This window comes from Oryctolagus cuniculus, chromosome 18, assembly GCF_051225735.1.
Source record: "Oryctolagus cuniculus isolate XC-2025 breed Fujian yellow rabbit chromosome 18, ASM5122573v1, whole genome shotgun sequence".
NCBI classification, from domain to species: Eukaryota; Metazoa; Chordata; class Mammalia; order Lagomorpha; family Leporidae; genus Oryctolagus; species Oryctolagus cuniculus.
In genome coordinates this window covers 14,042,277-14,068,478 of record NC_142884.1, presented here as the reverse complement: position 1 = coordinate 14,068,478, position 26,202 = coordinate 14,042,277, and the positions used below count along the sequence as shown (strand labels likewise).

Below are 26,202 nucleotides of genomic sequence, written 5' to 3'. Positions count from 1 at the left end.
GACCCCTGCCTTGCTGCTCACATCTGGTCACCCATGGGGTCGGAGGGCATCCCTGTCCCACCTGGATCCCCCCGCTCAGCCTGCTCTGACCCAGGGAGACTAACACCCATCACGGTTCCCGACTGCACCGCACGGAACTACTCGGCCCTCTCAAGGCCTTCCACTAGGGCCTCCCTCGCCGCCTGAGCACTGTGGGCCTGCAGAGGCCAGGGAGCGGCCAGCCCTACTGAACGGCCACGCGGCGCCTGCACCGTCTGCATTGTTAGCCCAGGCGGCCTTGGGGAGACAAGATCCCTTCCTGCGCCCAAACCTTTGATCTTTCAAGGCCTCCTCAAAGCCTAGCTGCTCTGAGCCACAGGCTCACTCCTCCAGTTAGAATGAGTCCTGACTCCACGCCCTGCGTGGGTTTCAGCTCTGAGTCACTCGACAGCAGCACTGGTAAAGTCACGCTGACGGCCCCCTTGGCATCTGCTGTGCCTCTGCCTGGCTGGGAGCATCGGGGCAGGTCTGTGTCCTCAGTGTTTGCATCTGTGCAGCGGGGCTGCTATCTGCCTCAGGCCTGTCAGGGTCACTGCGCGTGGGCAGCACCAAGCCAGGCAGCCAAGGGTCTGCTCTGTGAATAACTGGATCGTCTCCAAAACACCAAGCCCTCACCCTCTTGTGCTGTCTTCCTGGCACATTCCCTTCCTTTCCCACTAGGAAGTCTCCCTCATCTGCCGCCAGGGAGGTTTGTCTCCTACTCAGGCATCACCACTGACCCTGCCCGTCCCCATCACAGCCTTGAGAATCCTTGGGCCTCAGTGTCTTAGCCCCAGCACTGCCCAGCACGTGGCAGGAACGCCTCAGGACTTGGGGTCTGAGTGAATGAATGAGACACACGCAGAGAGCAAGCCATCTGTACTTGTGGGTGCTGCTCCCACCGGGCGCCGCACGCCTCCAGGGGCAGAGCTCCAGGCTCAGTCATCCCCGGGTCCCAGCATCACACAGTCCGGGGCTGAGTGAGCGAGGACAGCTTTCCCTCTGCCTTGTCAAACTTGAGAGGAAGGAGGCCCAGAGAGTGCCACGTCCTGGGGGCCTGAAGTCCAGGGGAGGCCAGGGCCGGGGGACAAGCAGAGCGTCGGAAGAGGTACGGGAGCGTTTCCAGCAGACCTGGCACACGGCTGGTGCTTGGTAAAGGATACCTCACATTGTAGGACACCAGGGTGACGCAGTGCCAGAGAGCCTTGGCGAGCCGCAGCTTTGCGACGCGGCCCGGCGGCCTGGGGCCATCGCCTGGCCTCCTAGAGCCTCACTTTCCCAGGGCCGCTCTGAGGAGCCGGTGGGTACAGAGGCCAGGGCAGAACCTGTCACACAGTCGGGCCACCCTGGCTTGCCAGAGGGGTGGTCCTCTTTCTCGCCAGAGGCCCCCACCCTCGTGGCTACAACCCAGTCCTTCTGCTGCTGCCCCTCGGTGCTCACACGAAGGCCGTGTCCAGCTGCAGCAGCCCGCTGGCTTCACTGGCCCCCAGCGCAGCCTGGCACAGCTGCAGCGTGTCCTCCAGCGCCAGCGGCTGGGACGTCTCAATGATGGCGATGGTCTCCCCCAGCTCCGTGCACATGATGGTCTGCTGGGGCTCGGGCGGCGGCGTCGGGGCGGGAGGTGGTGACCGGGGAGGCTGCAGCGCGGCCATCCGCGCTCGGGCGTGCACCCGCTGGTGCAGGCGCAGGCCTGCCATGGCTCGGAACCAGCGGCCGCAGGTACCGCAGTAGTAGGGGCTCTTGTGGTAGAGGCCGGTGATGGGGAGGCGGGGGGCACGGGCGAAGGCGACTGGCCGCAGGTGCAGCCGCCGGTGCTGCTGCAGGTTCGAGCTCTGTGTGAAGCGCTTGCCGCAGTCCAGGCACTGGTAGGGCCGCACACCTGTGTGGGTCAGCTGGTGCCGGCTGAGGTTGGCCAGAGAAGCGAAGGTCTTGCCACACGAGTGGCACTGGAAGGGCCTCTCGCCTGTGTGGGTCCGCAGATGGTTGCGCACATGCACCAGCTTCTTGAAGCCCTTGCCGCAGATGCCACAGCGGTGCCGCCGCTCGGGGGGCCCGTGTACCGTACGCCGGTGCCGGGAGAGCCGAGAGGCTGAGGCAAAGGACTTGGAACACTGTGGACAAGGCAGCTGGGCTGGCGGGGCCGGGGCTGGGGGCGGTGGAGGCGGGGTGGGCTCAGCTGGAGCTGGGGAGGCTGTCGCAGTGCTGGGGGGAGCCCCGCTTTTGCCAGCGTGAGTGCGCCGGTGGTAGAGGAACTTGGTCATGTTGCTGAATGTCTTGCCACAGCGACAGCGGTGCAATGGGTTGGCAGTGTGGGCCCGCCGGTGCGCCACCAGCGTGAGCTCTGTGCCGAAGCCGCGGCCGCAGTCCACGCACAGGTAGCGGGCTTCGCCGCGGTGCAGCCGCAGGTGCTGCTCCAGGGAGGCCGCCTTCTTGAAGACCTTGGAGCAGGTCGAACACTCGTGTGTGCCGCCCACGTGGGCCCGCCCGTGAGCCAGCAGCCGGTTAGCTGAGCTGAAGCTGCGCTGGCACTGGCTGCAGTGGTAGGGGTGGGAGGCTGATGCTGGGCCGCGAGATGCCCGTCGGAGTCTCCGGCGTGCCCCCGATGAGGTACAGCGTTGGGGACAATCCCCACAGCCCTGGGCCTGGCCAGCTGTGGACCTGTCACCTCCCAAGGCATCATCGGTGACCTCTGCCCCTGCTCCCTCCTCGCCCTCTGTCTCCTCGTCATCATCGTCTTCTTCCTCGTCTTCATCCTCCTCCTCCTCCTCTAAGCCATTGCGCTCTTCCTTCTCCAAGGAGTCGAAGTGGGTGCCCTGATGCTCCAAGAACTCTTCCGGTGTGGCACAGAGGGCAGCACACTCGGGACACTCGTAGGGCTCCATCTTGACTTCGGGTGGTGGAGGGGGTGGCGGCGGTGGGGTGGAGGGAGACAGAGGAGGTGGCACCGGTGGCTCCACTGCTGTCGTAGAAAGGTGCTGAGCCTTGCGGTGAGCCACCCACAGCTCAGGTGAGGGAAACAGCTCCTGGCAGTCCCCGCACTGGTACTGGATCTGGCTCGCAGATTCCCGGAGGTGGGCATCCTGGTGGGCCAGGAGCTCGCCGGGGGAGAGGATGAGCTGGCTGCATTCGCCACACTGGAAAGGCCCCTCCTCGGTGTCGGGCACGAGCTCCGGCTGCAGGCCAGCTTCCTGGGTGCTCAGCGCCTCCTCCTCGGAGCCGAGCACATGCTGCTCCTGGTGCGAGAGGACTTCCTGCAGTGTGTTGTAGAGGCCGCCACACTCGGAGCACATGAACTGGTGGTGCTGGAAGAAGAGGGACGAGGCGAGGGCCTCGCCGGGTGTCATCTCAGTCACCTCTGCTGACATCAGTGCCGACAGCTCCACCGTCCCTGGCGACATCTGCGTTGGCATCTCGGCCACCTCGGCTGCTACCTCTGCCATGGCCTGCACAGAGGGGCAGGAGCCTGTGACACGCCAGGCACCCAAGGACAGGGGTTCCTTTGCTCAGCCCACTACTCACCAGCCTCTAACCACCGAAGTCTGAATCCGACGTTTACGCCTCCCGGGTCTCTGACGCCTACACACAGCCCATGGCAGCCAGGCACCTGCAGCGGAGACAGCACGCCTCAGCCCGCGTCGGAGGCTGTCCTCACTCTCAGAGCCGCTGAGAACACACGTCTCCCCCACCTCCCAGCCTCTGCCCGTGCGTTTAAGAGCAAGGCCCCCCAGCTAAACTCTGCCCAGCTTGAATGGGAGCCCCCCACTTACCGGCGCTCTCCGAGACTGCTCCCTCACCTATGAGATGGGGTTCCCAGCAGTGCTGACCACAGAGGCCCTGGTACTTTATAAAGGGCAGCTGTAACCATTACTTAATTCAGAAATGCCTCTGTCCCTTCCGTCAGGGAAGTCCTCTCCTCTTCTGGTCTAGCGGACTCCCACCCAGCCTCTCCCTACCCAGGCCTGCTCTGAGGGATCCGACGGTATCCTGGGCCACTTCCATCACAACAAACACCACGGGCTCGGGATGCCGTCTCACTGGACCGAACTGGGCCGACTCAGTGTGTGTGGGGGATCTCAGTCGCCAACAAAGCCACTGACCAGGGACAGGGATCTGAGCTTTCAAACTTCCCTCCGTTCGCCTCGTCTCCCCCACCCCTGCTTGTGTGCACCTGACCAACCCAGATCCCTTCGCACAGGAGCTCGCAGGCCGCTCAGCAAACGCCTGCTTCCCTCCCCAGCTTGGGAAAGCTGGATGCAACCCCCCCACCTTGGTTATCTCTTCTTCACCTCAGCTAGCGCTGTGGGGGGGGGGGGGTGGCATGGGGAGAGTGGCTTAAGCCCTGCAGAGCAGGAGTTGCCAACAGGGAGGAACTTCCACGGCCACGCACAGGCCTAGCACACAGCCGGCACCGGGCAGATACCCAACTCGCGCAGGTGCGACAGCCACGCCCCCTGGGCATCACCACCGTCCCTGTGCGCCTTCCACATCCCCCCGCCCGACTGTCCCGTGAGGCAGCGACTTCCCACAGTACGCGGCCTAACAAACGGCCCCGGATTCAGCTGGTGCACAATGCATCCTCCCTGGATAAAGGAGTCCCTGAAAGTCCAGGAACTAAACTCCCCTCGTCTACCTCTTCCCATGCCCTACTTCGCTTTTTTTTTTTTTTTTTTTTGAGTTGCCAGGGTCCCGCACACGAGAGTCATCCCGCCAAGCAGGGACTCGGGGACCCAAGAACCGTTTCTCCGTGTTCAAGCTCTGCTCCAGAGAACTCCCGGGTACCCAACAGATGCCTCTGTAGGAGATGACCCGGGAGACCCTCCTCGTCGCCAGTCTTGGGAGTGTGAACTCTGGGGGGGAGAGGGCTGGGGGCTTTTCGTACAGTAGATCGGCGTCTTTCCAGGAAAGAACCAGCCAGGGGGCCTGGAAGTTCAACTTTCCCGCTCCACAACCCTTTTCTCCTACCAGCCTGAGACCCTCCTTCAGGGCTGCGGGCGAGGGAGCAGGCTCAAGCGCGGGGTCTTGCACACCACGCTCCAGGGCGCTCTCCTTCCACCCCGCACTGTCTCCGCCCTGGAACAGGCCTCAGGGCTCCTCCGACCCCGAGTGTCCGGCTCGTTCTCCCTCTGCCCTCTCCGCACGCCCGGCGCGCTCTTCCCGGGCCCGTCCCGCGGCGCCCTCACCCGTCTCTTTCGCCTCCAGCAGCCCCTTGCCGCTCTCAACACAGACCCTCGGTTCCAGGCGTGTGGGACCCCTCACTATCCACGCCTCCCATTGGGCGGCGCCTTTACCCGTAGTGGCCAATCAGAGCCGGCAGCGGAGGGCACGCGCCCTTGCGCCTGCGCGTTGGCGCTCAGGTGGGGCTCTGCGAGTTTCTCCACGCACACAGTCGTGCCCTGTGGGCGGGGCCCGGGCCGAGGCGCGGCGCCTGCGCAGTTCTCCCGGGCCGCTCCTTCGCTGCCGAAAGTTCAGTCGAAAGAAGTGGGCGCCCGTGGGCCCGGGGCGGTGGACGCGATCAGAGTGTGTCAGGTCGGCTGGAGAGACTGGCTCTGGGGCCAGACACACGTGGGGTACTTCCTCTCTCCGGGCCTGTGTTGCGGACTCACATCCACGTCAGAAGCCGTTGACGGGATGGAATGAAACCACACACGGAAAAGGGCTCGGCAGAGGGCCCGACAGAACCCACCGAACACGGCCATGCTCGCCGCAGTCGGCGAGGTCGCTTTCCCGTTCCCCGAGGAGGCGCCCGCTCCGTGTCCGGCCAGGGGCCATCCCGCAGGCGTTCATGGGGAAACTGAGGCCCAGAGGGGAGGGAGGGGCTCTTCCTAGTACAGCCCTGCACCCCAAGCAGCAGTCACGTCTGCCGCCTCCCAGGCGGAAATAATTCCGGGGAGGGGACACGACTCGACCTTGAGTCACTAAGTGGGGGCAGCATTCGCAGGCCCGGGGACGCGGGTCCCCCCGCCGGACCCAGGCTCCTCAGTGCAGGCTGGGGAGGGCGCGACTGTGTGACTCCGACTGCGGGGTCCACGCCGACCCTGTGCCTGGGGGAGTCGTGGTGAGCGCCACCGGGAGGTTTAGTCGGGACGGCGGGGTTCACTGCGCTTTGTCTCGAACCCGAGATGGGCGATTCCTGGTCTCCATCAGAGGGTGGAGGTGGGGTTCCCCGGTCGGGGTCCTGAGCCCCCACAGTTAAGAAGCAGGCTCCTGGCTGCCATGAAGAGTGGGGGAGGGTCCAGTGGGCGCAGCTGGGGAGTTGGGAAGGCCCTTTGCCATGGGCAGCAAGGGCAGGAGTAAATGTGGGAGTCTAGGTGGTGATCAGGAGGGGTGCTGCGCTCCGTGAGATGAGTCATCCTAATACGGCGTGATGTGGGGGCAACCAGGACCTGGTGGCTCAAGTGATCGGCTGGAAGCGGGGACCCTGCCCCCAAGGTGCAGGACCCAGCCCAGCGGCGGCGCAGGGCTAAGCTCTCCGATTGCGCATGCGCAGCACAGGCGGGCCAGGAAGCTTCGGTTGGGGGCGGGTCAGGCGGCCCGGGAGGGGCGGTGCTAGGAGGCTTCATTCTGCGCCTGCGCGCACGGGGCGTGGCTGTCGCACCTGCGCGAGTTGGGAGGCGGAGGAGGGGCGAGATGACGCAGGCGTAATAATAGAGAAGGTGCCAGAAAGATCCAAAACAAGTGGCTGCGGCCGTCGCCCGGGAGTCCTCGGACGCCGGAATCCGGTGAGGATCGGGCGAGGCCTAAGGGCGACTGGTGGCGGGGTAGACGGAACCCCCGGGGCCCTGGGGAGAAGCCGGGACCGCCCTTGTCGGGGCGAGGGAGTGGGGTTCGGACGGTACCACCTGTGCGGGACGTAGGGCTGCCTCGGTCGGTCCCACTTGGAGGGGGCCACTTGGGTGGGGCTGTGGGGCCAGTCGCACGGTACTGCTGGACCGAGCCGAGGGACATGTCCGGACAGCAGTGCTCAGAGTCGGGGCGATAGACGGGGTGCTTTGGAATGGGCCCTGGGGCTGGTTCGGGCCGAATCGCTGGGTCGGTCTGGAGACCAGTACGGAACGTACCACTTGGGGAGGGGCGTTCGGGCTAGGCCGGCCGGACTGGTCGGCGGAGGAGCGGGGTCCGGCGTCTCGACCTGTTACTAGGGGACCTCGGATGATACCACTCCGTCCCGGGGGAGGGGGAGGCCGAGACGGTTGGAGGTGCGGGGGCGGCCCTGCCCTGCGGCGCGGGGCGGGGGGGCTCGCTCTGACCGGTGCGAGGTCCGTGCCCCTGCGTCGCTGACCACCGTGCCCTCTTCTCGCCGTGTGGGTTCTAGGCCCTGGTTCTGAGCTTGTCCTGCACCCCTCCCCCGGTAATGGCGCTGTCCGGGCCGACCCCGGCCCCGAGCTGGGAGGAGGATGAGTGCTTAGACTACTACGGGATGCTGTCGCTTCACCGTATGTTCGAGGTGGTGGGCGGGCAACTGACCGAGTGCGAGCTGGAGCTCCTGGCCTTCCTGCTGGACGAGGCCCCCGGGGCGGCCGGAGGCCTGGCCCGCGCCCGCAGCGGTCTGGAGCTGCTGTTGGAGCTGGAGCGTCGTGGGCAGTGCGACGAGAGCAACCTGCGCCTGCTGGGGCAACTCCTGCGCGTGCTGGCCCGCCATGACCTGCTGCCGCACCTGGCGCGCAAGCGGCGCCGACCAGGTAGGGGCGAGTGGGGGGGCAGGCTTCCGCAGGGCCCCGCTGTGGTCTTGTCTGTCCATCCCACAGCTCCAGTCCTCCCAGCAGTGCCAGTGAGAGACGCGAGAGGGAGGAGACAAGGCTTTGGGAGGGGTGAGCTTGTGGAATTTGGCTGCATCGGTAATAAAGATTGTGACCACCGTAGTGGAGGGCACGGTGGTGGCCCAGCCCCTTACGTCCTCAGTCCTGCGCTGGCCCCGCTGTGCAGGGGCAGGAAAGACCCTGCTCAGAGAGGCAGTTTGCCCTCGTAGGTGTGGACACAGGGTGGTGGGGCTGAGGTGTGTGTTTCATGAAATTTGTATTTAGTGGGGAACCAGCCAGTAAAACAGACGAGGAACTTGTTTTGAGGTGGTTTTAGGAAGCTTGAAAGAATAGAGACAGTGGGGAGTGCAACAGAGGGAACAGAGGCTGCGCCAGGTGGGATGAGCGTTGAACGCCTTTCAGAGAAGGTGACGGCTGAGCTGAGCCCGCACTGCAGCCCTGCACAGATCTTAGGAGTTCCAGGCAGAGGGAGAGGCAAGCATCTAAGCCCGGCACACACTCGGGTGAGGAGCTGGGCGCTAAGGGGCTTGCAGGTAGCATAGCTAGGAGATGCGGGGCCCTTAGTCCCCGGGAGGGAAGTGCTTCTGGGGGCAGGCAGGCCCAGGGGCCGGAAGGGTTGCTCAGGCTGCTGAGCCCTTGTCTGGGTCACTGGAGGGGAGGGGTGGATTATGGGCTTTCCTGGGCCAGAGTAAGCCGGTGGGATTTAGATAACCCAGAGAGGGGCAGTTTTAGGGAAGGCTGACAGTGTTTTGGAAGAACTTGGGGGTCAGGCTGTGGAAGGGGAGATTCGGGCCTGCAGGCAGGATTCTCGAGGAGAGCTGGGTGGATGATGGGGCCCTGCGGGGAACCTGGCCTTGAGGGCAGAGCAGCCCTGACAGTTGCTGTTGCTGGAGACCTGGGTTGGGTGCCCCACGGGGTGATGAGTGGGAGGAGTGGGTGTCTGAGCTCTGACCTCTGGGTGGGCACTGGGGGCCGGGCCTGGGAGGGCGGGAGGCTGCGAATGCTTCTTCCCATTCCTCTGTTCCTCCAGTGTCTCCGGAGCGCTACAGCTACGGCACGTCCGGCTCCTCTTCGAAGAGGACGGAGGGCAGCTGTGGTCGCCGCCGGCAGTCGAGCAGCTCTTCAGAGTCTCAGCAGGGGCAGTGGGAGACAGGTGAGCCCCGCGGCTGGGCACCGTGTTAGCGCCCCTCTCCTCATGGTGCGTCCTGATGGACTTCCCTGATCTGGCCCACCCGGGCGTGGCCGGAGGGGTCATTCTGTCTCTTTCTAGAAGCTGCTTGCATGTGTTGTGTGTGTTTATCGTTGCCATGGAATCCCGTGTCCCGAAGCGGCAGACTGAGTAGTTTCACGGGGTTTCCCACGCTGTTTACTGGCATCACACTGTGGGTGTCACTCCACAGCTGTGTTTGCTGGATGCCTTTCTGAGACTGATTCATGGTGAATGCCTCTGATTGGTTTGTTTTAATTGGATTAACGTATTCAGCCTCTCCCATTTTTAAATTATGTTAATTAAAAATATTTATTTACTTGAAAGAGAGGGGGAGAGAAATCTTTCATCTGCTGGTTCACTCCCCAAGTGGCTGCAACAGCCAGGGCTGAGCCAAGCTGAAGCCAGGAGGCAAGAGCCTCATCTGGGTCCCCCACGTGGCAGGCAAGGGGCCCAGGCACTTGGGCCATCTTCTGCTTTCCAAGATGCATTAGCAGGGAGCTGGATCGGAAGTGGAGCAGCAGGGACACGAACCAGTGCCTGGGGTTGTAGCTTTACCCGTGACGCCACAGCACCATCCTTATGAAAAATTTGAAATGCACAGAGAAACAGATTCGTAGATTGAACATCTTTGCTTAAATTCAAAGGCTGTAACCATGTTGCCACTTTGCTTTACCTGTGGATGTGTACCTTTGTTAAGTAAAGTAAAGACAATAGTAGATTGACCCTGGGTCAGCAGGCATCTGAGAAGGAGGGCATTGCCCTGTCCCTGCTTCCAGACCAGTGTCGTAACTAAGAAAATAAATACTTCTCTGATGCCTTACTGGTCCATTTTCCGATCTCTTGTAAGATTTGTCTGAACTGTCCAGGTCTCTCGCAGGTGAGTTAGGTGTCTGCTTGTTATGTCTCCTTCATCTCTTCCTGAAAAACAGACAAACACTTCCTCCACCCGGGACCTTTTTCTTTATTTCTGTGAAATTGCCCTGTTGTTCCCGCAGGCCAGTGTGGTAGATGTCCTGATTGTTTCTGGGTGTGTCTGATTGTTTTCTGGTGGTATCATTTAGCTTGTCCCTCGGTCCCCTCTCTCTCCCGTGGAGTGGGAAGTAGGTCTGGGGCTTGGTTAGAGGAGTTTCAGGTTTCCTGTTCTGTCAGCAACACTCCTTGGTTGATGCTGTGAGGCCTGGTGTCCCCCCGAGCGTGGCTAAGTGATGTCCATGGTAAAGGGGCACATTTCTCTCCTGTCTAGGGGATGACGCTGACACATTCTGTTCACCCTGTGGGTTTACCATCCATTGGTGAGCCCTGCCTGCACCGGTTGTTACATTGGTGATCACAAACGTTGATTTTTTTTCTACTTCTTTTACCTGGAATTCTTCTAAGAGTAGTTTCCCTTTCTTCTTCTCTTTGTTTCTTTTTCTTGGGTATCATTATGGACTCACACATGATTCATGTTTGTGAAGTTTTCTGTTCATTTACTTGAGAGGCAGAGCGTGTGCTCACTCCATCCGCTGTTTACTCCCCGAATGCCTGCAGTGGCTGGGATTGTGCCAAGGTGAAGCCAGGAGCCAGAACTCAATCCAGGTCTCCCAGATTCTTGAGCCATCACTGCTGCCTTCAAGGGTCTCCATTAGCAGGAAGCTGGAGTCAGGAAGAAGCCAGATGCCAGTTTTTGTTTGTTTCTGAAGAATTTATTTATGGGGCTGCCTCTGTAGAGAAGTAGGTTAATCCTCCACCTGCAGTGCCGGCATCCCAAATGGGCACCGGTTCTAGTCCCAGCTGCCCCTCTTCCATTCCAGCTCTCTGCTATGGCCGGAAAGCAGTAGAAGATGGTGCAAGTGCTTGGGCCCCTGCACCGGCACGGGAGACCTGGAAGAAGCTTCCTGCTCCTGGCTTTTGATCAGCGGAGCTCTGGCCGTTGCGGCCATCTGGGGAGTGAACCAACGGAAGGAAGACCTTTCTCTCTGTCTCTCCCTCTCACTGTCTGTAACTCTACCTCTCAAATAAATAAATAAAATCTAAAAAAGAAAAAAGAATTTATTCATTTGAAAGGCAGAGTTAACAGAGAGGGCGTGGGGGGAGAGAGACGTATCTTCCATCCACTGGTTCACTTCCCAAATTAGCACATCCAGGAGCCAGGAGATTCTTTCAGGTCTTCCATGTGGGTGGCAGGGGTCCAAGCACTTGGGCCATTTTCCGCTGCTTTCCCAGGCATATTAGCAGGAAGCTGGATCAGAAGTGGCTTTACCCACTATGCTACAACGCCAGCTCCCAGAGGCCAGTAATTTTTTTTTTTTTGACAGGCAGAGTAGACAGACAGAGAGAAAGGTCTTCCTTTGCTGTTGGTTCACCCTCCAATGGCCGCCACCGTGGCCGGTGCACCGTGCTATTCCAATGGCAGGAGCCAGGTACTTATCCTGGTCTCCCATGGGGTGCAGGGCCCAAGCACTTGGGCCATCCTCCACTGCACTCCCTGGCCACAGCAGAGAGCTGGCCTGGAAGAGGGGCAACCGGGACAGAATCTGGCGCTCCGACTGGGACTAGAACCTGGTGTCCGGCGCCGCAAGGCGGAGGATTAGCCTAGTGATCCGCGGCTCCAGCCAAGTACTTTTTTTTTAAAAGATTTATTATATTTATATGAAAGAGTTACAGAGAAAGGTAGAGCCAGAGAGAGAGGTCTTCCATCTGCTTGTTCACTCCCCAGATGGCCACAATGGGTGGAGCTGTGTTGATCTGAAGCCAGGAGCCAGGAGCTTCTTCTGGGTCTCCCGTGTGGGTGCAGGGGCCCAAGGACCTGGGCCATCTTCCATTGCTTTCCCAGGCCACAGCAGAGAGCTGGATCGGAAGAGGAGCAGCTGGGACTTGAACCCGCACCCATATGGGATACCTGCGCCACAGCGTCGGCCCCCAAGGCCAGTGTTGAACTCAGGGACTTTTACATGGGAGGCAGGCATCTTGACCAGTGTCTTAATTGCTAGGCTAAATACCTACCCCACACATAACTGCTTATTTGTCGTAGTCAACTAGGCACTCCTTCCAAGGTTCCAATTGGCTAGCCTCTATCTTTTTGACCTGTCTCCATCCTTTGAGTGGTTCCTGCTTTGTGGCTCTGCAAGATGTGCTGGGCTTACCTTGAACTCTATCTCCTAGCCCTAGAATCAGCTCTTCCTTGGAGCCTGGTTTCTTCTGGGAGCCATGATACGTCGTGGCCAGCATCTGGGAGCTGAGTGTGTGTATTGTTTCTAGGCACTGCCAGTGAACAGAGCTGAGACTTTAATTTAATGTTTGAGCTCGCCTTCCAACATTAATATTAGAGGAATTTTGTTTTCTACTTGTAATCTGGCTCTTTGTAATTTTTTTTTTTAAGATTTATTTATTACTTGAAAGGCAGAGTTAGAAAGAGAGACAGACAGACAGAGACGTCTTCCATCTGCTGATTCATTGCCCAAATGACTGTAATGGCCGGAGCTGGGCCAGTCTGAAGCCAGGAGCCAGGACCTTCTTCTGTGTCTCCCATGGAGGTTCAGGGGCCCAAGCACTTGGGCTATTTTCTGCTGCTTTCCCAGGCACATAATCAAAAAGCTGGATTGGGATTGCAGTCACTGGGACTCTAACCAATACCCACATGGGATGCTGGTGCCACAGGCAGTGGCTTTACTTGCTATGCCACAGCACTGGCCACAGTTTTTTGTTGTTGTTGTTTTTTTTTTTTTTTTTTTTTTTTTTTTTTTTTTTTTAAGATTGATTTATTTATTTGAAAGAGTTATGGAGAGAGATGGGGAGACAGAGATACCTTCCATCCACTGGTTTGCTCTCCAGATGGCCATAACAGCCAGGGCTGGGCCAAGCCAACGCCAGGAGCTTCAGCCGGTCTCCCACACAGGTAGCAGGGGCCCAAACACTTGTGCCTTCTTCCACTGCTTTTCCTAGGCCTCTAGTAGGGAGCAGGATAGGAAGTGGAGCAGCCAGGACTTGAACTGGTGCCCATCTAGGCTGCTGAGGTCTCAGGCGATGGCTTTACCTGCTGTGCCACAATGCTGGCCCCAACTAATAACATTGGGGTATGCATTTATTTGCTTTATTTTACAACAGTAATAAACTTGCATCAAAGTGATCAAGTTGATGCCTCTGCTATTTTCTGAATGAAATAGAAAATTGATTTGGGGTTCTCTGTTTCTGAGCACATGACACTGAGAGTTTATGGTCAGAAAGTTCTTTTGGTTACTTGAAGTAATTCTTTTTTCTGAGTGTATATGTCACCAATTATGTATACAGTTAGGTTTGTTTGTTTCTGTGTGTGTAATCTTATGGTGTATTTTTAAGTCTTTAAAGTTGCTACATGACTTAAAAGGAAAAACTTAAAGTACAGAAAAAGATGTTCTTAGAAATGTTATTTCTGGGGCGGGCGCTATGGTGTGGAAGGCCGAGCCTCTGCCTGCAGTGTTGGCATCCTGTATGTGTTCCGGCTGCTCCACTTCTGGTCCAGCTCCCTGCTAATGCATCTGGGAAAGCAGCGAAAGTTGGCCCAGGTCCTTGGGCCCTGCACCCACAGGGGAGACCTGGAGGAAGCTCCTGGCTCCTGGCTTCAGCCTGGCCCAGCCCCTGCTGTTGTGGCCATCTGGGAAGTGAACCAGCAAAGGGAAGACGCATCTCTCCCTCCCTCTCTCCCTCCCTCCCTCCCCCGACCCCCACCTTTCAAATAAATCTTTAAAAGAAAATAAAATAATAAATGTTATTTCTATGATTTTTCCCGTTAGGTAGTCAGTTTCATTAGTTTACTTATTTTTTATTCTGTTGTATTTCATTAAGGCAGAGTGATAGGGAGAGCAGGGAGAGGGAGCGAGGGAGAGAGGGAGAGGGGGAGAGAGAGATCGAGACCTTCCATCTGCTGATTCACTCCCCAGATGTCCACAACAGGTGGGCCTAGGTCAGTCTGAAGCCAGTGGGCTGGGCCAGGCTTAATCCAGAAGCCTGGAACTCCATTCAGGTGTCCCACGTGGGTGACTTGGGCCATCTTCTCCGCTGCCTTCCCAGGTGCATTAGTAGGAAGCTGCATTGGAAATGGAACGGCCAGTACTGGAACTAGTGCTCTGGTATGGGTTGCTGGCTTTGTAGGTGACAGATTGGCTCACTGTGCCACCACCCCGGCCCCTGTTTCATTCATTTCCGGTTTGTTCCTTCAGTGGTTAATTGATCTTGTGAAAACAGATCTTATTTGCCGTCTTCTCTGTGTACTGTAGCAAATTGTCATTCATTTTGCATCCGCTTCCTTCCACTGAACTGTCTACCCTGGCAACTCCTCTGTGTTCTCGTTTCTTCTGGTCAGACACATGGTGACAGCTGTAGATGTGCCTGCTGGCTGGTGCTGTGCTTGTCACCTGGTGTGAGGGGCAGGGCTTTCTAGGGTCACACCTGGCGTGGCCCATCTCGGGGGCTTGGGGGGCAGCTCTCCCAGGCAGGACCACGGGGACTGGGAAGGGAGTAGAGGGGCTTGCACCATTCACCGTGGCTCTGGAGGCGCCGACTAGCTTCCCGCTCTCCGTGGCATGCTGCCTGCCATCCCGATCCTCATCCTGCCCCGTCTGTCTCTCCTCAGGCTCCCCCCCGACCAAGCGGCAGCGACGGAGTAGGGGCCGGCCCAGTGGTGGCGCCCGGCGGCGGCGGAGAGGGGGCCCTGCTGCCCCCCAGCAGCAGCAGCAGCAGCAGCAGCAGCAGCAGCAGCAGGAGCCTTCCAGACCCAGCTCGGAAGGCAAAGTGACCTGTGGTAGGCGGCTGTGGGCCTTGGGAACGCGTGATACGTGCTGCAGAGCCAGAGATGGAAGGGTGTGGCATCCCTGGCAGAGTACTCACCCGGCACGGGAGAGCTCTTGTCCTTCCTGTTGCCGTCTTGTCTGCACCCTGCCTGTAGCTGCACGGTCGCGTCCTGTGACCCCTTCCCAGGAAGCCTTTGCAGACAGCCACGTGCCCGAATGTCCTGTGTTCATTCAGCAGACGTGTGCAGGCTTACTCTCTCAGCAGTCCTTGTTGTCCAGGTGTAGAGTGTCACAGGGGTGCAAAGCAAGGACATCAGGTGAGGCTGCTTGATGCGTGTCCTTGCCTTGGGACAGGAGTCAGCTGTTTGACCTTGGGCAGGTGACTGGACCCCGCTGTGCCTCCACGTCTGCATCAGTAAACAACCAGGGCTGTTGCTGCACGAGGGAATGAGCGAGGGCACCCAGTACACTTGCAGGGTGTCTGCCTGGGCAGGGGTGTGGCATGCCGTGGGCGCAAGGCCCCAGTGAGGCCCTGCCTTTGTGGTGCTGACCAGCTGACCATCCCGTCAGCTTTTCCTGCCAGGGAAGCTGAAGGTCACTTTGGATGATAGGAGCTGTGCAGTGAGTAGGGGGCGGCTGGAGGAGCAGGCAGGGGTCTAAGCAGCCAGGCCACAGGGCCTGTGGGGGGTTGGTTTTGTTTACTACATCCAGTGCTGTCACAGGGCTTTAAGTAGGGGAGTGATGTGACCTGATAGCTCCTTTTATGGGAACTCTGAGCCCATCTGGAAGATCAGTCAACCCCAGAGTTAGGGTTTATCTGGTGCTTAGGACAGCACTGGGCATCTCCCCTGTGCTGTCAGGTGTGTGCTGAGGAGGCGCGGTAACGCAGAAGTTGAGCGTGCTGAGCTCTGGGCGGGGTTGCCGTGTTGAGGAGGGTGAGCAGGGGTGGACAAGGAAACGGGGGAATCTCTTGGACGTGGGGTGACTGCCGAAGGGTGGGATGCGGGGTTGGAGGGCCGTGCTGCGGACGCTCGTGCTCAGGCCCTTCCCCCCCCCAGAGATTGTGCCTGGTGCCTGCTTCTCCCACGTTGGGCAAGGCTGGGGCTTCAGGGGCTGGGTGTGGCATCTGGGCTCCTTGGCAGCAGGGGAGACCGATGAGGGCGGGGCCAGCTGGGCAGGTATGGCAGATGCCACAGTAATGTGACCATGGGAGCCCTCTGACCAGCCTGTTTCCTGTGGAGGTGCTGCCTCCCGGACAGGCTCACGCTAACTGGAAAAGGAGTGGGAATGGTGTTTCTGGCAGAGTGAACCGAGTGTGCCGTGTCCACAGCAGGATGTGATCAGGTTGAGTCTGGCAGGAGTAGTGGCGGTAGTGCTTCAGTGGGTGGCAGTGGGGGACAGGAGGCAGGCTGGGGGTTTGTGCTTTACTCCCATTGTAGGGGGAGGGTCTGTGTGCTTGCCCTGTACCCAGCTTCCGTTAGTGAGCCGTGTCTCTGTGCCAGTCTCTACTCTAGGCATTGAAGACACAATTAGACCAGGTGGAGAAAGTCCCAGGCCTGGAGAGGTTCACATCACAATGGGTGAAACAGTTCGCAAGTGATAACGTGTAACGCCAGCTTGTGACAGGTGCTCTGAAGACAACACAGAGCCGTGCCCTGGACCTGGAACACACCCCTGGGGGGTGGGGGGGCTGAGACGGAAAGGAGCTGGGACGGGGACGTGCAGAGCAGGGAGGAGGCAGTGGGAGCAGCAGGTGCACAGGGAAAAGGTTCTCCAAGACAGGAGGCTCAGGTGCAAGAAACTGGCAGTCAGGGGACTCGGGAGGAGCTGCTGAGGTGGGCATGAAAGCAGGAAGGTGGACACAGCCCCGCGGCACCAGGCCTTGGCCTGGGGGTGTCGTCCTCTGGCCATCTGCAGAGCCTGCTCCAGCCCAGAGTGCTCCCCTCTGTCCTCTCTCGGTGCCTGTCCTGACCTTCCACGCCCAGTCCAGGTGAACTGCAGATACCTGTGCTGCGTGTTGGGGTGGAGGGCCCCACCCACAGAGCTGGCCCTGTGTCCTCAGACAGCTTCCTGTTTGAGGCGGTGGCTGCTCAGGGGTGACTGTTCTGAGTCAGGCAGCAGGCTGCCTCAGGGAGGACAGCGCAGGCCGAGCTGGGCATTGAGCTGGGCATCCGGGTCTGCCCTGAGGCCAGGGCGCTGTTGGCCGGGCGGGGCTGAGCTTGGAGGGAGCCTCTGAAGCAGGTCTGACTGCTGACTCCCGGTGGGTGGGTGTGGCCTGCCGGAAGCTCTCAGTTTTCTCCCTCTGAAAAATGGGAACGGCTTCCCTGTAATGAGGCCATGAGGCTCCAGGCCAGGGTAGGGGGAGGCTCCTCCTGACATGGGTGGGCGAGTGGGTGGCTGCCAGTCCTGCCTGCCTTCACTGTGAGGCCTGGGGGCGGCCCCAGGCAGCGCTCTCCGATGAGGGACAGAACTAAACTCTTAAGCTCCTGGGGATGTGAGGAAAGGGAGCTGGGGGACCTGGAGAGAGACACGGGGCTTCTGAGCCTCGCACCCTCTCAGCTGCCCACTGTTCCTGTGCTGGCCTGGAATGCTCAAGTCATGGCAAACCCCACTGTGCCGAGGGCAGGGAGGTGATCACTGGGCAGAACCCAGCTCTGTGTGTTCCTGGACACTTCAGTGTGCTGAGTGCCGCAGCATGGGAGGCCCTGCCCTCATCAGGCTGTGTTCTGGTGGGAAGAGAGCTTTTCAGGGGTCAGGAACGTGGCTTCCAGCAAGGGGGCTGGCAGGAGCGGGAGTGTGAGGAAGCTGTTGAGGCTTGAATGAGGGGAGGAAGAAAGTGCTGGCAGGTAAGCATGCGTGAGGGGACCAGGCAGATGCTGCAGGGCCTTGTGAGTGTGGGCTTGGCTTTGGATTTTTCCCAGGCGCATTAGCAGGGAGCTGGGTTGGAAGTGGAGCAGCCAGGACTTGAACTGGTGCCTATATGGGATGCAGGCGCCGCAGGCCAGGACTTTAACCCGTTTCGCTGTAGCACAGGTCCTGGGCTTTTTTTTTTTTTTAATTATTTTTAGCTTACTAGAAAGGCGGAGAGACAGGGATCTTCTGTTCATTGAGGTACTCCCCACATGCTGACAATAGCCTGGACTGGGGCAGGCTGAAGCTAGGAGCCCAGAACCATTCTGGGTCTCCCATGTGGGTGCCAGTGATGAAGCTGATGGGTCATCACCTGCTGCATCCCAGAGTGTGCATTAGCAGGAAGCAGGAATCGGAAGTAGAACCAGCCCTCAAACCCAGGCGCTCTGATAGGGGTCGCAGGCATTCCAAACAACAGCTTAACACACTGAGCCACAATACTGTTTTGTTTTTTATCCCTTTATTTAAAAAAAAAAAATGTTTATTAACTTTTATGCACTTCAAAGGCAGAGTGGCGGAGCCAAGTCTAAATCAGTGCTCCAAATGCCTGTCTCCACATATTTTTATGTACTTTCAATTTTTTACTTACTTGAGGGGGGGGAGGGGAGGCAGAGGGGGAAAGAAAGATCCATCTTTCATCTTCTGATTCTCTCTCCAAATGCCTGCAGTTGCCAGGGCTGGCCAGTCCCAGCGAGGAGCCAGGAGCTCCGTCCAGGCGTCCACATGAGTGTCAGGGACTCTGCTCTTTGAGCCGTCACCTGCTGCCTCCTGCAGAAGCTGGAAAGAGAGTCAGCCCAGGAGGGGTGCGTTCCAAACAGTAGCCCAGTGGCTGTGCCAAACACCTGCCTCCATGTTTATGAATGTTGAGAAGTAATTGGAGAATTTGAATGGCTGGGTCACGCCTTGCCCCTCTTCCCCTCCCATGGAGAATGTAGTGAAGCAGACTAGCATGATGGGCACCAGGTCCCCAGCACCAAGCTTCAGCAGCTGTCACTTGTGGCTGCACTCAAACTCCATGAGCGTTATTACTTCACGTGGAGAGGTTCCACTGAGTGTCTGTGAAGAGGAAGATTCTTTTTTTTTTCTTTAAGATTTATTTATTTATTTATTTAAAAGAGTTACACAGAGAGAGGAGAGGCAGAGAGAGACAGGTCTTCCATCTGATGGTTCACTCCCCAAATGGCCGCAACTGTGCCGATCTGAAGCCAGGAGCCAGGAGCTTCCTCGGGGTCTCCCACGTGGGTGCAGGGGCCCAAGGACTTGGGCCATCTTCTACTGCTTTCCCAGGCCACAGCAGAGAGCTGGATTGGAAGTGGAGCAGCCGGGTCCCGAACCGGCAGCCATATGGGATGCCAGCGCTTCAGGCCAGGGCGTTAACCCGCCACAGCACCACCCCGAGAAAGATTCCTTAAAACATTACCACATCAAGAAAATCAGTGACAATACTTCCTTACTATCAGACATCACTGCTCAGATTTCCAGTGATCCCCACCAGTGTCTCTCGTTCCCCCTAGCATTGTGTCGGAAGCAGTTGTTCCGTAGCATTTCCCAAGGACGGCTGGGTTTTGCCCGTCCCTTTGGTGGTGGTGGGGTCTGGAGAGGCGTGGCCAGGTTGTGGTTGGATGTTTTGAGTTTCCAAGCTCTTCCCTCAGGAAGTAGGCGTGGCTGCTTGTCTTTCTCTGAAGCTGGGGGCAGCTCCTTCCCATTGCCACTGCCAACCTTCTGCTGATGGGGTGGGGGGAGCTTTATGTTTGACCTCCTGACCCTGGCTACCTTGTGTGGAGAGCTTTGAGTCTGGCATGGAGCCAGGCCGCAGGGGAGGGGTCCCACCACTGTCTAGAGAGGTATGGTGCTGGCCCCGGGTGGCCAGGTGGGGGTCCTCTCCATTAAAGCCCGCTGGCTGCCGCTTTCCCCTCAAGGCTGTCCATCTAGGAGCTCTCAGGGGGATGACTTACCAGACCCCAGCCCAGGACCTGCCCCTGGCACGTTGCCCTGGCCCCCTACCAGGAACCCCCTCCCACTTCTTCTGTTCCATTCTGCCCCGGAAGAGGGATGGTGGTGTGTGGGGCGCCGTGTGCCTAAGCAGGAGCAGCTGCACCTGCAGGCAGGCAGGGCTCCAGGGGGCGGGGCTGTTCCCCACCGCCGCCTCCATGCTGGGCAGCCTCCTGTGGTCCGGCCCTGTGGCTGCCACTCTGCTGCGTGCAGAGCAGCGGGAGAGCCTCTGCTCTCCCTTACCCTCACCCTTGCGGTCCTCCCAGTCGCTCCGTGAGAGGCTTCGGAGATGCACAGAGGTCTGGTCACCTCCAGAGGCCCCAGAGCCGCTGCTGAGTGAGAGCAGACTCCTGGCTGTATCGCTGCTTCTCCCCCGTGCCCTTCTCCACCACGGTCTGGCCTGCGAACACTCCGAGTTCATTTTCTCTCTGGACTTGGACAAGTGCTGCGCCCTCCTGGCAGTGCTGTGCTTGTGTGTCCTGTCTTCCCGGGTAAATCTGCTTAGCCTCTCCTCGCTCACGGCTCGCTGCGACGGTGTTTCCTGGAGAGGTGCTCTCTGATGCTTGCAGTCTAAATTACAGCTCACGCTGTGTAATTTTCTGCCCCAGCCCCCAGGCTGTCTCTTAATTGTGCATTTATGGTTGTGAGAGGCAGCCAACAGGATAGGTAGTTAAGAGCTTGGGCTCTGGAGCTGGGCATCTCAGATAGAATTCCAGCTCTGCCACTTGTATCTGTGTAGCTTTGGGCAGGTGACTCAGTCTCCGTGCCTCAGTATCCCCTCTGCAGCGGCACTGCTGTGAGTTTGTGAGGCTGATTGAAGGGGTCAGTGGGTGTGAAGGCTGTGGTCCTGTGCCAACCCGCAGTAAATCCTGTCAGTGTCACCTGCAGCTATGTGGGTGTGGGGAGGCGGAGAAGTTGTGCTTTAAGCATGGGCCTGAGGTTCTGGGTGGAAGGAGGAGTGTCCAGGGGAAGCTCGTCTTCCCTGTCCACCGGGGCCCTGTCCTCCCTCTCCGTCCTGGATCGTGTTGCCCAGGTCAGAGGTTACACGTCTGATTTACACATCTGAGAACCAATGATGAAAGTACTCAGAGGAGCAGGTGGGCTAAGGTAGGGCTAGTCGGGGAATAGGGCCTGGCACGCGAACAAGGCTCCTCCGCTGTGGGCTGTGTGTCTCCCTGTTCCCTTTGTGGCAGGCCCTCCTGTCTGTGATTCTGCCCTGCCCCTTCCTGTGCCCACTCCCACCTGGCGGCGGGGTCTCTGAATAAGCAGGTGCTTTGCACCCTGGGTCCAGTGACCGCCCCCGCTGGGGCGAAGGGCAAGCTGGCCGAGGATCCCGCTGGGTGGGACGTGGGGTGCCATGAACTGAGCGCCTTGGTGGGTGCTGAGGGGGATGTTCCCTAGCCTTTGGAGATGGGCAGGCCGTCTGTGAGTGGTCAGGCTTGTGCTGGGAATGCATTGCCTGGTAACAGCAGGGTGTGAGAAGACGGAGCTGCCGTTGGAGGAGTTGATGGAGGAGGAGGTTGGCTCAGGGACCCAGGCCTGAGCTGGGCCCATGGAGGGCAGAGGGGTGGGTGTTGAAATCACAGTTCCTGTTTCTGCGTGCCTGTTTGCCGTAGGCCCTGAGTCAGGCATTTTACAAGCTGCCTCGTTTAATCTTCATGGTCCTGCCGTTCTGCAGGGGACCTCTTGTTTGTCTCTTTGTTTTTCAGATGGGGAAACTGAGGCTCAGAGAGGTGAGGTCACATGCCCAAGGCCCCACGGCTAGAGAGTGGCAGAGCTGGGACTCACCTCCAGGTCTGTGGGACTCTGCCACCTGGCTCTGCCTCTGCCGCTGACCAGCCCTGTGTGGCCTTGGACAGGTCCTGCTCCTCCCAGCCCCCTGCTCTGCTGCCCATGTTGATGGAGGCCACACCAGACACTAAGAGGGGTCAAGGCCATGGGCCCGGAGGGCTGGCGAGGTCCTCACGATGGAAGGAGTTGGGCAAGCCTGGGGCTGAGGCTGGGCAGGCTGGGCCTTGAGAGGAGAAGGTGGGGTTCCCCTCGGTGTAGAAAGGGGAAGGGTTTTGGGTGGGAGGAGGAAGTAGGGGAGCAGGGGCCTGCCTTCTCTCGGCTCTGCTGCTGATGCCGTGTGCGAGGTGAAGGGAGCCCGTGGCATGACCCCTCCCAGAGCTTCAGTTTCTTCGTCTGTCAGATGGGCTGCAGCGGCCGCTGTCCCACGAGGCTGATTCTGCCGAGTCCCCCAGGACCAGGTGCTTGGCACGCTGGCGCTGCTGGTGACGGACATTCTTGGAGCACCTGCTGGGCGTCAGGCACAGCGCTGATGTGTTCTTTTCTGTCCGAGCTTTCTTTTTAATCTTCTCAACAGCTTTTCACAACAGCGTCCCTGGCTTAGGCAGGAACTCCTCGGAGAGGTGGTGACTAGGCCCAGGCCACAGAGCCAGTGCCCAGTGGAGTCGGCTCTGTCGACTGAGCAGTCTGCACGCTGGGGCGTGGGTGTGACGTGAGCACTGCCCCTGCAAGTCTCTCACTGCTGTTGGCCTCCAGTTCCTCACCTGCCAATTAGCAGTGGTAACAGAGCTGCCTCACTGGTCGCTTGTGGGTGAAGTGAATTCGTGTGGTTTCTGTTACTGGGCCTGTGTAGGTTGCATTCTGCCGTCCCTTGGTGGCCAGATGGCCCCCGGCAGCTCTGGGCTTACAGCCCCTCAGCCTGGGTGGAAGGAGGCAGCTGATTGTCAGGAGAGCCAGCAAGGTTGGGACCCTGTGCCTCCTGGCGCTTGCCTGCTGAGATGGAAGGTTGGGGACGTTTTCAGCCCCGCGGGATTGTGTGTGGGGCTGGGCGGCCGTGAGGCTGGCCGGCCGTGAGGCTGGCCGCCTACTGGCACCCGTGTGCAGGCTCACACGGCGAGCGACAGTCTCTGAGGGAGCGCCCAGTGCGGAGATGTGGTAAAGCCAGCAGCAGCCGACAGAAGGTCACCCAATGTGACGTGGGGAGCTGAGGCTGAGTGGGTGGAGCGTAGGTCGCGGCTGTGGGTCTCAGTGGGAGCAGAGACCTGCAGGAAGTGGGGGAGCCTGCTGAGGAAGTGGTGAGGCAGGAGAGGAGGGCCCCGCACAGCACTGGAGCCTTGCCAGGACCTCGCCGGCTTTGGGCGTGGCTGCGGAAGGGGTGCGGCCGTGGGTGGGAGGCTGGTCCTGCTGGGCGGGTGTCAGCCCACCCTCATGAGCTCCTTCTTCCCCCACAGACATCCGACTCCGGGTTCGAGCAGAGTACTGCGAGCACGGGCCCGCCTTGGAGCAGGGCGTGGCGTCCCGGCGGCCCCAGGCGCTCGCGCGGCAGCTGGATGTGTTCGGGCAGGCCACCGCGGTGCTGCGCTCCAGGGACCTGGGCTCCGTGGTGTGTGACATCAAGTTCTCGGAGCTCTCGTATCTGGACGCCTTCTGGGGCGACTACCTGAGCGGTGCCCTGCTGCAGGCCCTGCGGGGCGTGTTCCTGACTGAGGCCCTGCGCGAGGCCGTGGGCCGGGAGGCTGTCCGCCTGCTGGTCAGTGTGGACGAGGCCGACTACGAGGCTGGTCGGCGCCGCCTGCTGCTGATGGAGGAGGAAGGGGGTCGGCGCCAGTCAGAGGCCTCCTGAGCCCGGATCTGGCGGGACTGACCCCGCCTCCAAGTCTCCAGGCCACCTTCTCTCCCCGGAGGCTGGCCATCTGCCCGTAGAGGACTGTCACCCTAGCAGCTCTGAGGACTGCGACAGGACGCCAGCCCCTTCTGCAGGATGTGGGCTCTGAGGCCTAAACCACTTCCAGCTGAGTTTCCTTCTCACGCCCCCACCCACCCCAACCCCCAGGTGTGTTCCATCAGCTTCCGGAGAGCAGGGCTGAGGCCTGCAGACCTCAGAGGGAGGGAGGCGTAGCTGCACCTTCACTGAAGTCTGCACACGTGTGTCTGACCCCTGGGCTGTCTGCTGTGCGTGCCTGTGCACACCCTCCCTCCTCACTGAAGTCTGCACACGTGTGTCTGACCCCTGGGCTGTCTGCTGTGCGTGGCTGTGCACACCCTCCCTCCTCACTGAAGTCTGCACACGTGTGTCTGACCCCTGGGCTGTCTGCTGTGCGTGGCTGTGCACACCCTCCCTCCTCACTGAAGTCTGCACACGTGTGTCTGACCCCTGGGCTGTCTGCTGTGCGTGCCTGTGCACACCCTCCCTCCTCACTGAAGTCTGCACACGTGTGTCTGACCCCTGGGCTGTCTGCTGTGCGTGCCTGTGCACACACTCACTCTTCACACTCTGACTCTGCTCCCTCTAAACTCTTCCTCCCTGGTCCCCTGTCCTGATCTACTCCACACACTTCTTTGGCCTAAGGGCTTTTCTCTCAGGATCTCTAGTTTTACCACTCCCAACCTGGGCTTCAGCAAAATACCAGTGGGCACTGGTGCCGGGCACACCTGGGCCTGCTCACCTTGCCCACACATCTCTAGCCAGCCAGGGCTCTGCCTACTTCCCACGCATACCTGGCTGTTCTCACCACCTCCCTACTCCCCAGAACTGAATGGACACAGGCTTCTAGTAGGACCGTCACCCAGAGTGCCACACGTGGGTGCCCAGAGGGCCACGATCAGAACAGCCACCGTCTCGGAAAGGCAAGGCAGAGGCTGGGGGCTGCTGGGGAAGAACCTTGACAAATGGTATCAATAAAGCTGCCCTGAGAAGGGTATCAGTGGGCATCAAGGGTCTTGGACTCTTTTTTTTTTCCCCCTCTCTGTCTCCTTGAGAGCAGAGAACAGAGATCTTCCATGCACAGGTTCACTCCCCAAGTGCCTGTAGGGCTGGGTCAGGCAGAAGCCGGGAGCGTGGAACTCCGCGTGGATCTCCCATGTGGATGGCAGGGGCTCACTTGAGCCGCCATCTGCTGCCTCCCAGGCTGCGTTAGCAGGAAGTTGGTGGCTTACTCCCATGCTCCACAATGCCCATCTCGGACTCTTCCTTGCGTTAGGGGTGCAGGTGGGCAGGATGCTGGGTCACAGGTCAGCTGCCAGCACGGACTTGGCCTACTCTCTGGGCCTCACTCAGCTTGGAAGAATTCTGCTTGCAGTCACACTCTCCACCTGTTGTCGAGTTTTGCACTTGGTGGGGTGGGCGTGGGGGAGGTGGCCCCAGGACTTCAACATTTTTGAGAGGCAGGCAGGCCAACAAGCTTCCTTTGCTGGTACACTCCTCATGCCCACAGAGCTGTTGGGCTAGGCTGAGGCTCTGAGCTACTCAGTCTAAGTCTCCCCGGTGGGCGGGAGGGAACCAGCTACTTGAGTGTGCATTACCAGGAAGAAGCTGGAATCATGCGTGGAGCCAGGACTTGAACCCAGTCACTCCAGTGTGGGATGCAGATGTCTCAAGCCAGGAGTTTTCTCTTCAGGTTGTTTGTTTTTTTGTTTTGTTTTGTTTTGTTTTGGACAGGCAGAGTGGACAGTGAGAGAGAGAGACAGAGAGAAAGGTCTTCCTTTTGCCGGTGGTTCACTCTCCAATGGCCGCTGTGGCTGGCGTGTTGCGGCCGGCGCACCGCGCCGATTCGATGGCAGGAGCCAGGTGCTTCTCCTGGTCTCCCATTGGGTGCAGGGCCCAAGCACTTGGGCCATCCTCCACTGCACTCCTGGGCCACAGCAGAGAGCTGGCCTGGAAGAGGGGCAACCGGGACTAGAACCCGGTGTGCCGGCGCCGCAAGGTGGAGGATTAGCCTAGTGAGCCGTGGCGCCGGCCTTCTTCAGGTTTGTTTGAGAGAGGAGAATCAGATGATCTTCTGGGTCGCCTCCTAGATAGCTGCAACAGCCGGGAGTGGGCCAGGCTGAAGCCAGGAACCAGGAGCTGCTTCAGGTCTCCCATGTGGGTATCAGGGACCCCACGTTCGCTGCTTCTCCCAGGCCTTTAGTAGGGAGCTGGATCAGAAGTAGAACAGCCAGGATGGGGACTGGTGCCCATATGGGATGCCAGCAGTGCAGGCGGTGGCTTTACAGAACGCTGGCCCCAAGCCCAGGTTTTTTTTATTTTTTAAGATTTTTATTTATTTGAAAGAGTTACACAGGAGAGGCTGAGAGAGGTCTTCCATCCGTTGGTTCACTCTTCAATCAGCTGCAACAGCCTGAACTGCACCGATCTGAAGCCAGGAGCTGGGAGCTTCTTCTAGTCTTCCATGCAGGTGCAGGGGCCCAAGGCCTTGGGCCATCTTCTGCTTTCCCAGGCCATAGCAGAGAGCTGGATCGGAAGTGGAGCAGCTGGGGCTTGAACCAGTGCCCATATGGGATGCCGGCACTGCAGGCAGTGGCTTTACCCGCTACGCCACAGCACTGGTCCCCCAAGCCCAGCGTTTTTAACTAGTTCAGTGAGGTGGACCTGCACGGCTGATGGAAGCCCCACTGTTTGTAAACAGGGCAGGCAGTCAGGAATTGTGCCCTGGAATCTTCAGCTCCTCTTCAGCCCTCACACCTGGGCATTCTTATTTGTTTGTTTGTTTATTTATTTTTTGACAGAGTGGACAGAGAGAGAGAAAAGTCTTCCTTTACAGTTGGTTCACCCTCTAATGGC

At 59.2% G+C, this 26,202-nt stretch overlaps 2 protein-coding genes across 9 annotated transcripts; one reads left to right on the top strand and one right to left on the bottom strand.

The window, feature by feature from the left end:
• Positions 1-880: 880 nt before the first annotated feature.
• Positions 881-5,334, bottom strand: ZNF526 (zinc finger protein 526). Of its 4 annotated transcripts, none has more exons than XM_002722304.6 (3): positions 5,199-5,334; positions 3,538-3,622; positions 881-3,461 (listed from the first exon to the last, which is right to left on the bottom strand). In XM_002722304.6, the coding sequence occupies exon 3, from the start codon at positions 3,456-3,458 to the stop codon at positions 1,455-1,457; it is 2,004 nt and encodes a 667-aa protein (XP_002722350.3). In that variant the 5' UTR covers positions 3,459-3,461; positions 3,538-3,622; positions 5,199-5,334; the 3' UTR covers positions 881-1,454. The 4 variants fall into 4 exon arrangements, with proteins under 4 accessions (XP_002722350.3, XP_008247903.3, XP_051692462.2 ...); XM_008249681.5 differs by having other exon boundaries at positions 881-3,320; XM_051836502.3 differs by having other exon boundaries at positions 3,786-5,308.
• A 129-nt stretch (positions 5,335-5,463) lies between these two features.
• Positions 5,464-24,353, top strand: DEDD2 (death effector domain containing 2). Of its 5 annotated transcripts, none has more exons than XR_016224519.1 (6): positions 5,464-6,737; positions 7,331-7,697; positions 8,806-8,928; positions 14,576-14,743; positions 21,344-21,493; positions 22,874-23,002. XR_016224519.1 is itself a non-coding variant. In XM_089318765.1 (6 exons), exons 1-5 carry the CDS (start codon positions 6,498-6,500, stop codon positions 21,397-21,399), a joined length of 954 nt encoding a protein of 317 aa, XP_089174891.1. In that variant the 5' UTR covers positions 5,464-6,497; the 3' UTR covers positions 21,400-21,428; positions 22,874-24,353. The 5 variants fall into 5 exon arrangements, 4 of the variants coding, with proteins under 4 accessions (XP_089174891.1, XP_002722349.5, XP_089174892.1 ...); XM_089318765.1 differs by having other exon boundaries at positions 21,344-21,428; positions 22,874-24,353; XM_002722303.6 differs by lacking the exon at positions 21,344-21,493 and having other exon boundaries at positions 22,874-24,353.
• The last annotated feature ends 1,849 nt before the right edge of the window (positions 24,354-26,202 follow it).

Coding starts and splice junctions, on each gene's coding strand:
- ZNF526 (XM_002722304.6), bottom strand. CDS start 3,458: ATGGCAGAGGTAGCAGCCGAGGTGGCCGAGATGCCAACGCAGATGTCG.
- DEDD2 (XM_002722303.6), top strand. CDS start 6,498: ATGCGCAGCACAGGCGGGCCAGGAAGCTTCGGTTGGGGGCGGGTCAGG. Junction 8,929..14,575: donor GCAGGGGCAGTGGGAGACAG/GTGAGCCCCGCG, acceptor GTCTCTCCTCAG/GCTCCCCCCCGACCAAGCGG. Junction 14,744..22,873: donor GGAAGGCAAAGTGACCTGTG/GTAGGCGGCTGT, acceptor CTTCCCCCACAG/ACATCCGACTCCGGGTTCGA.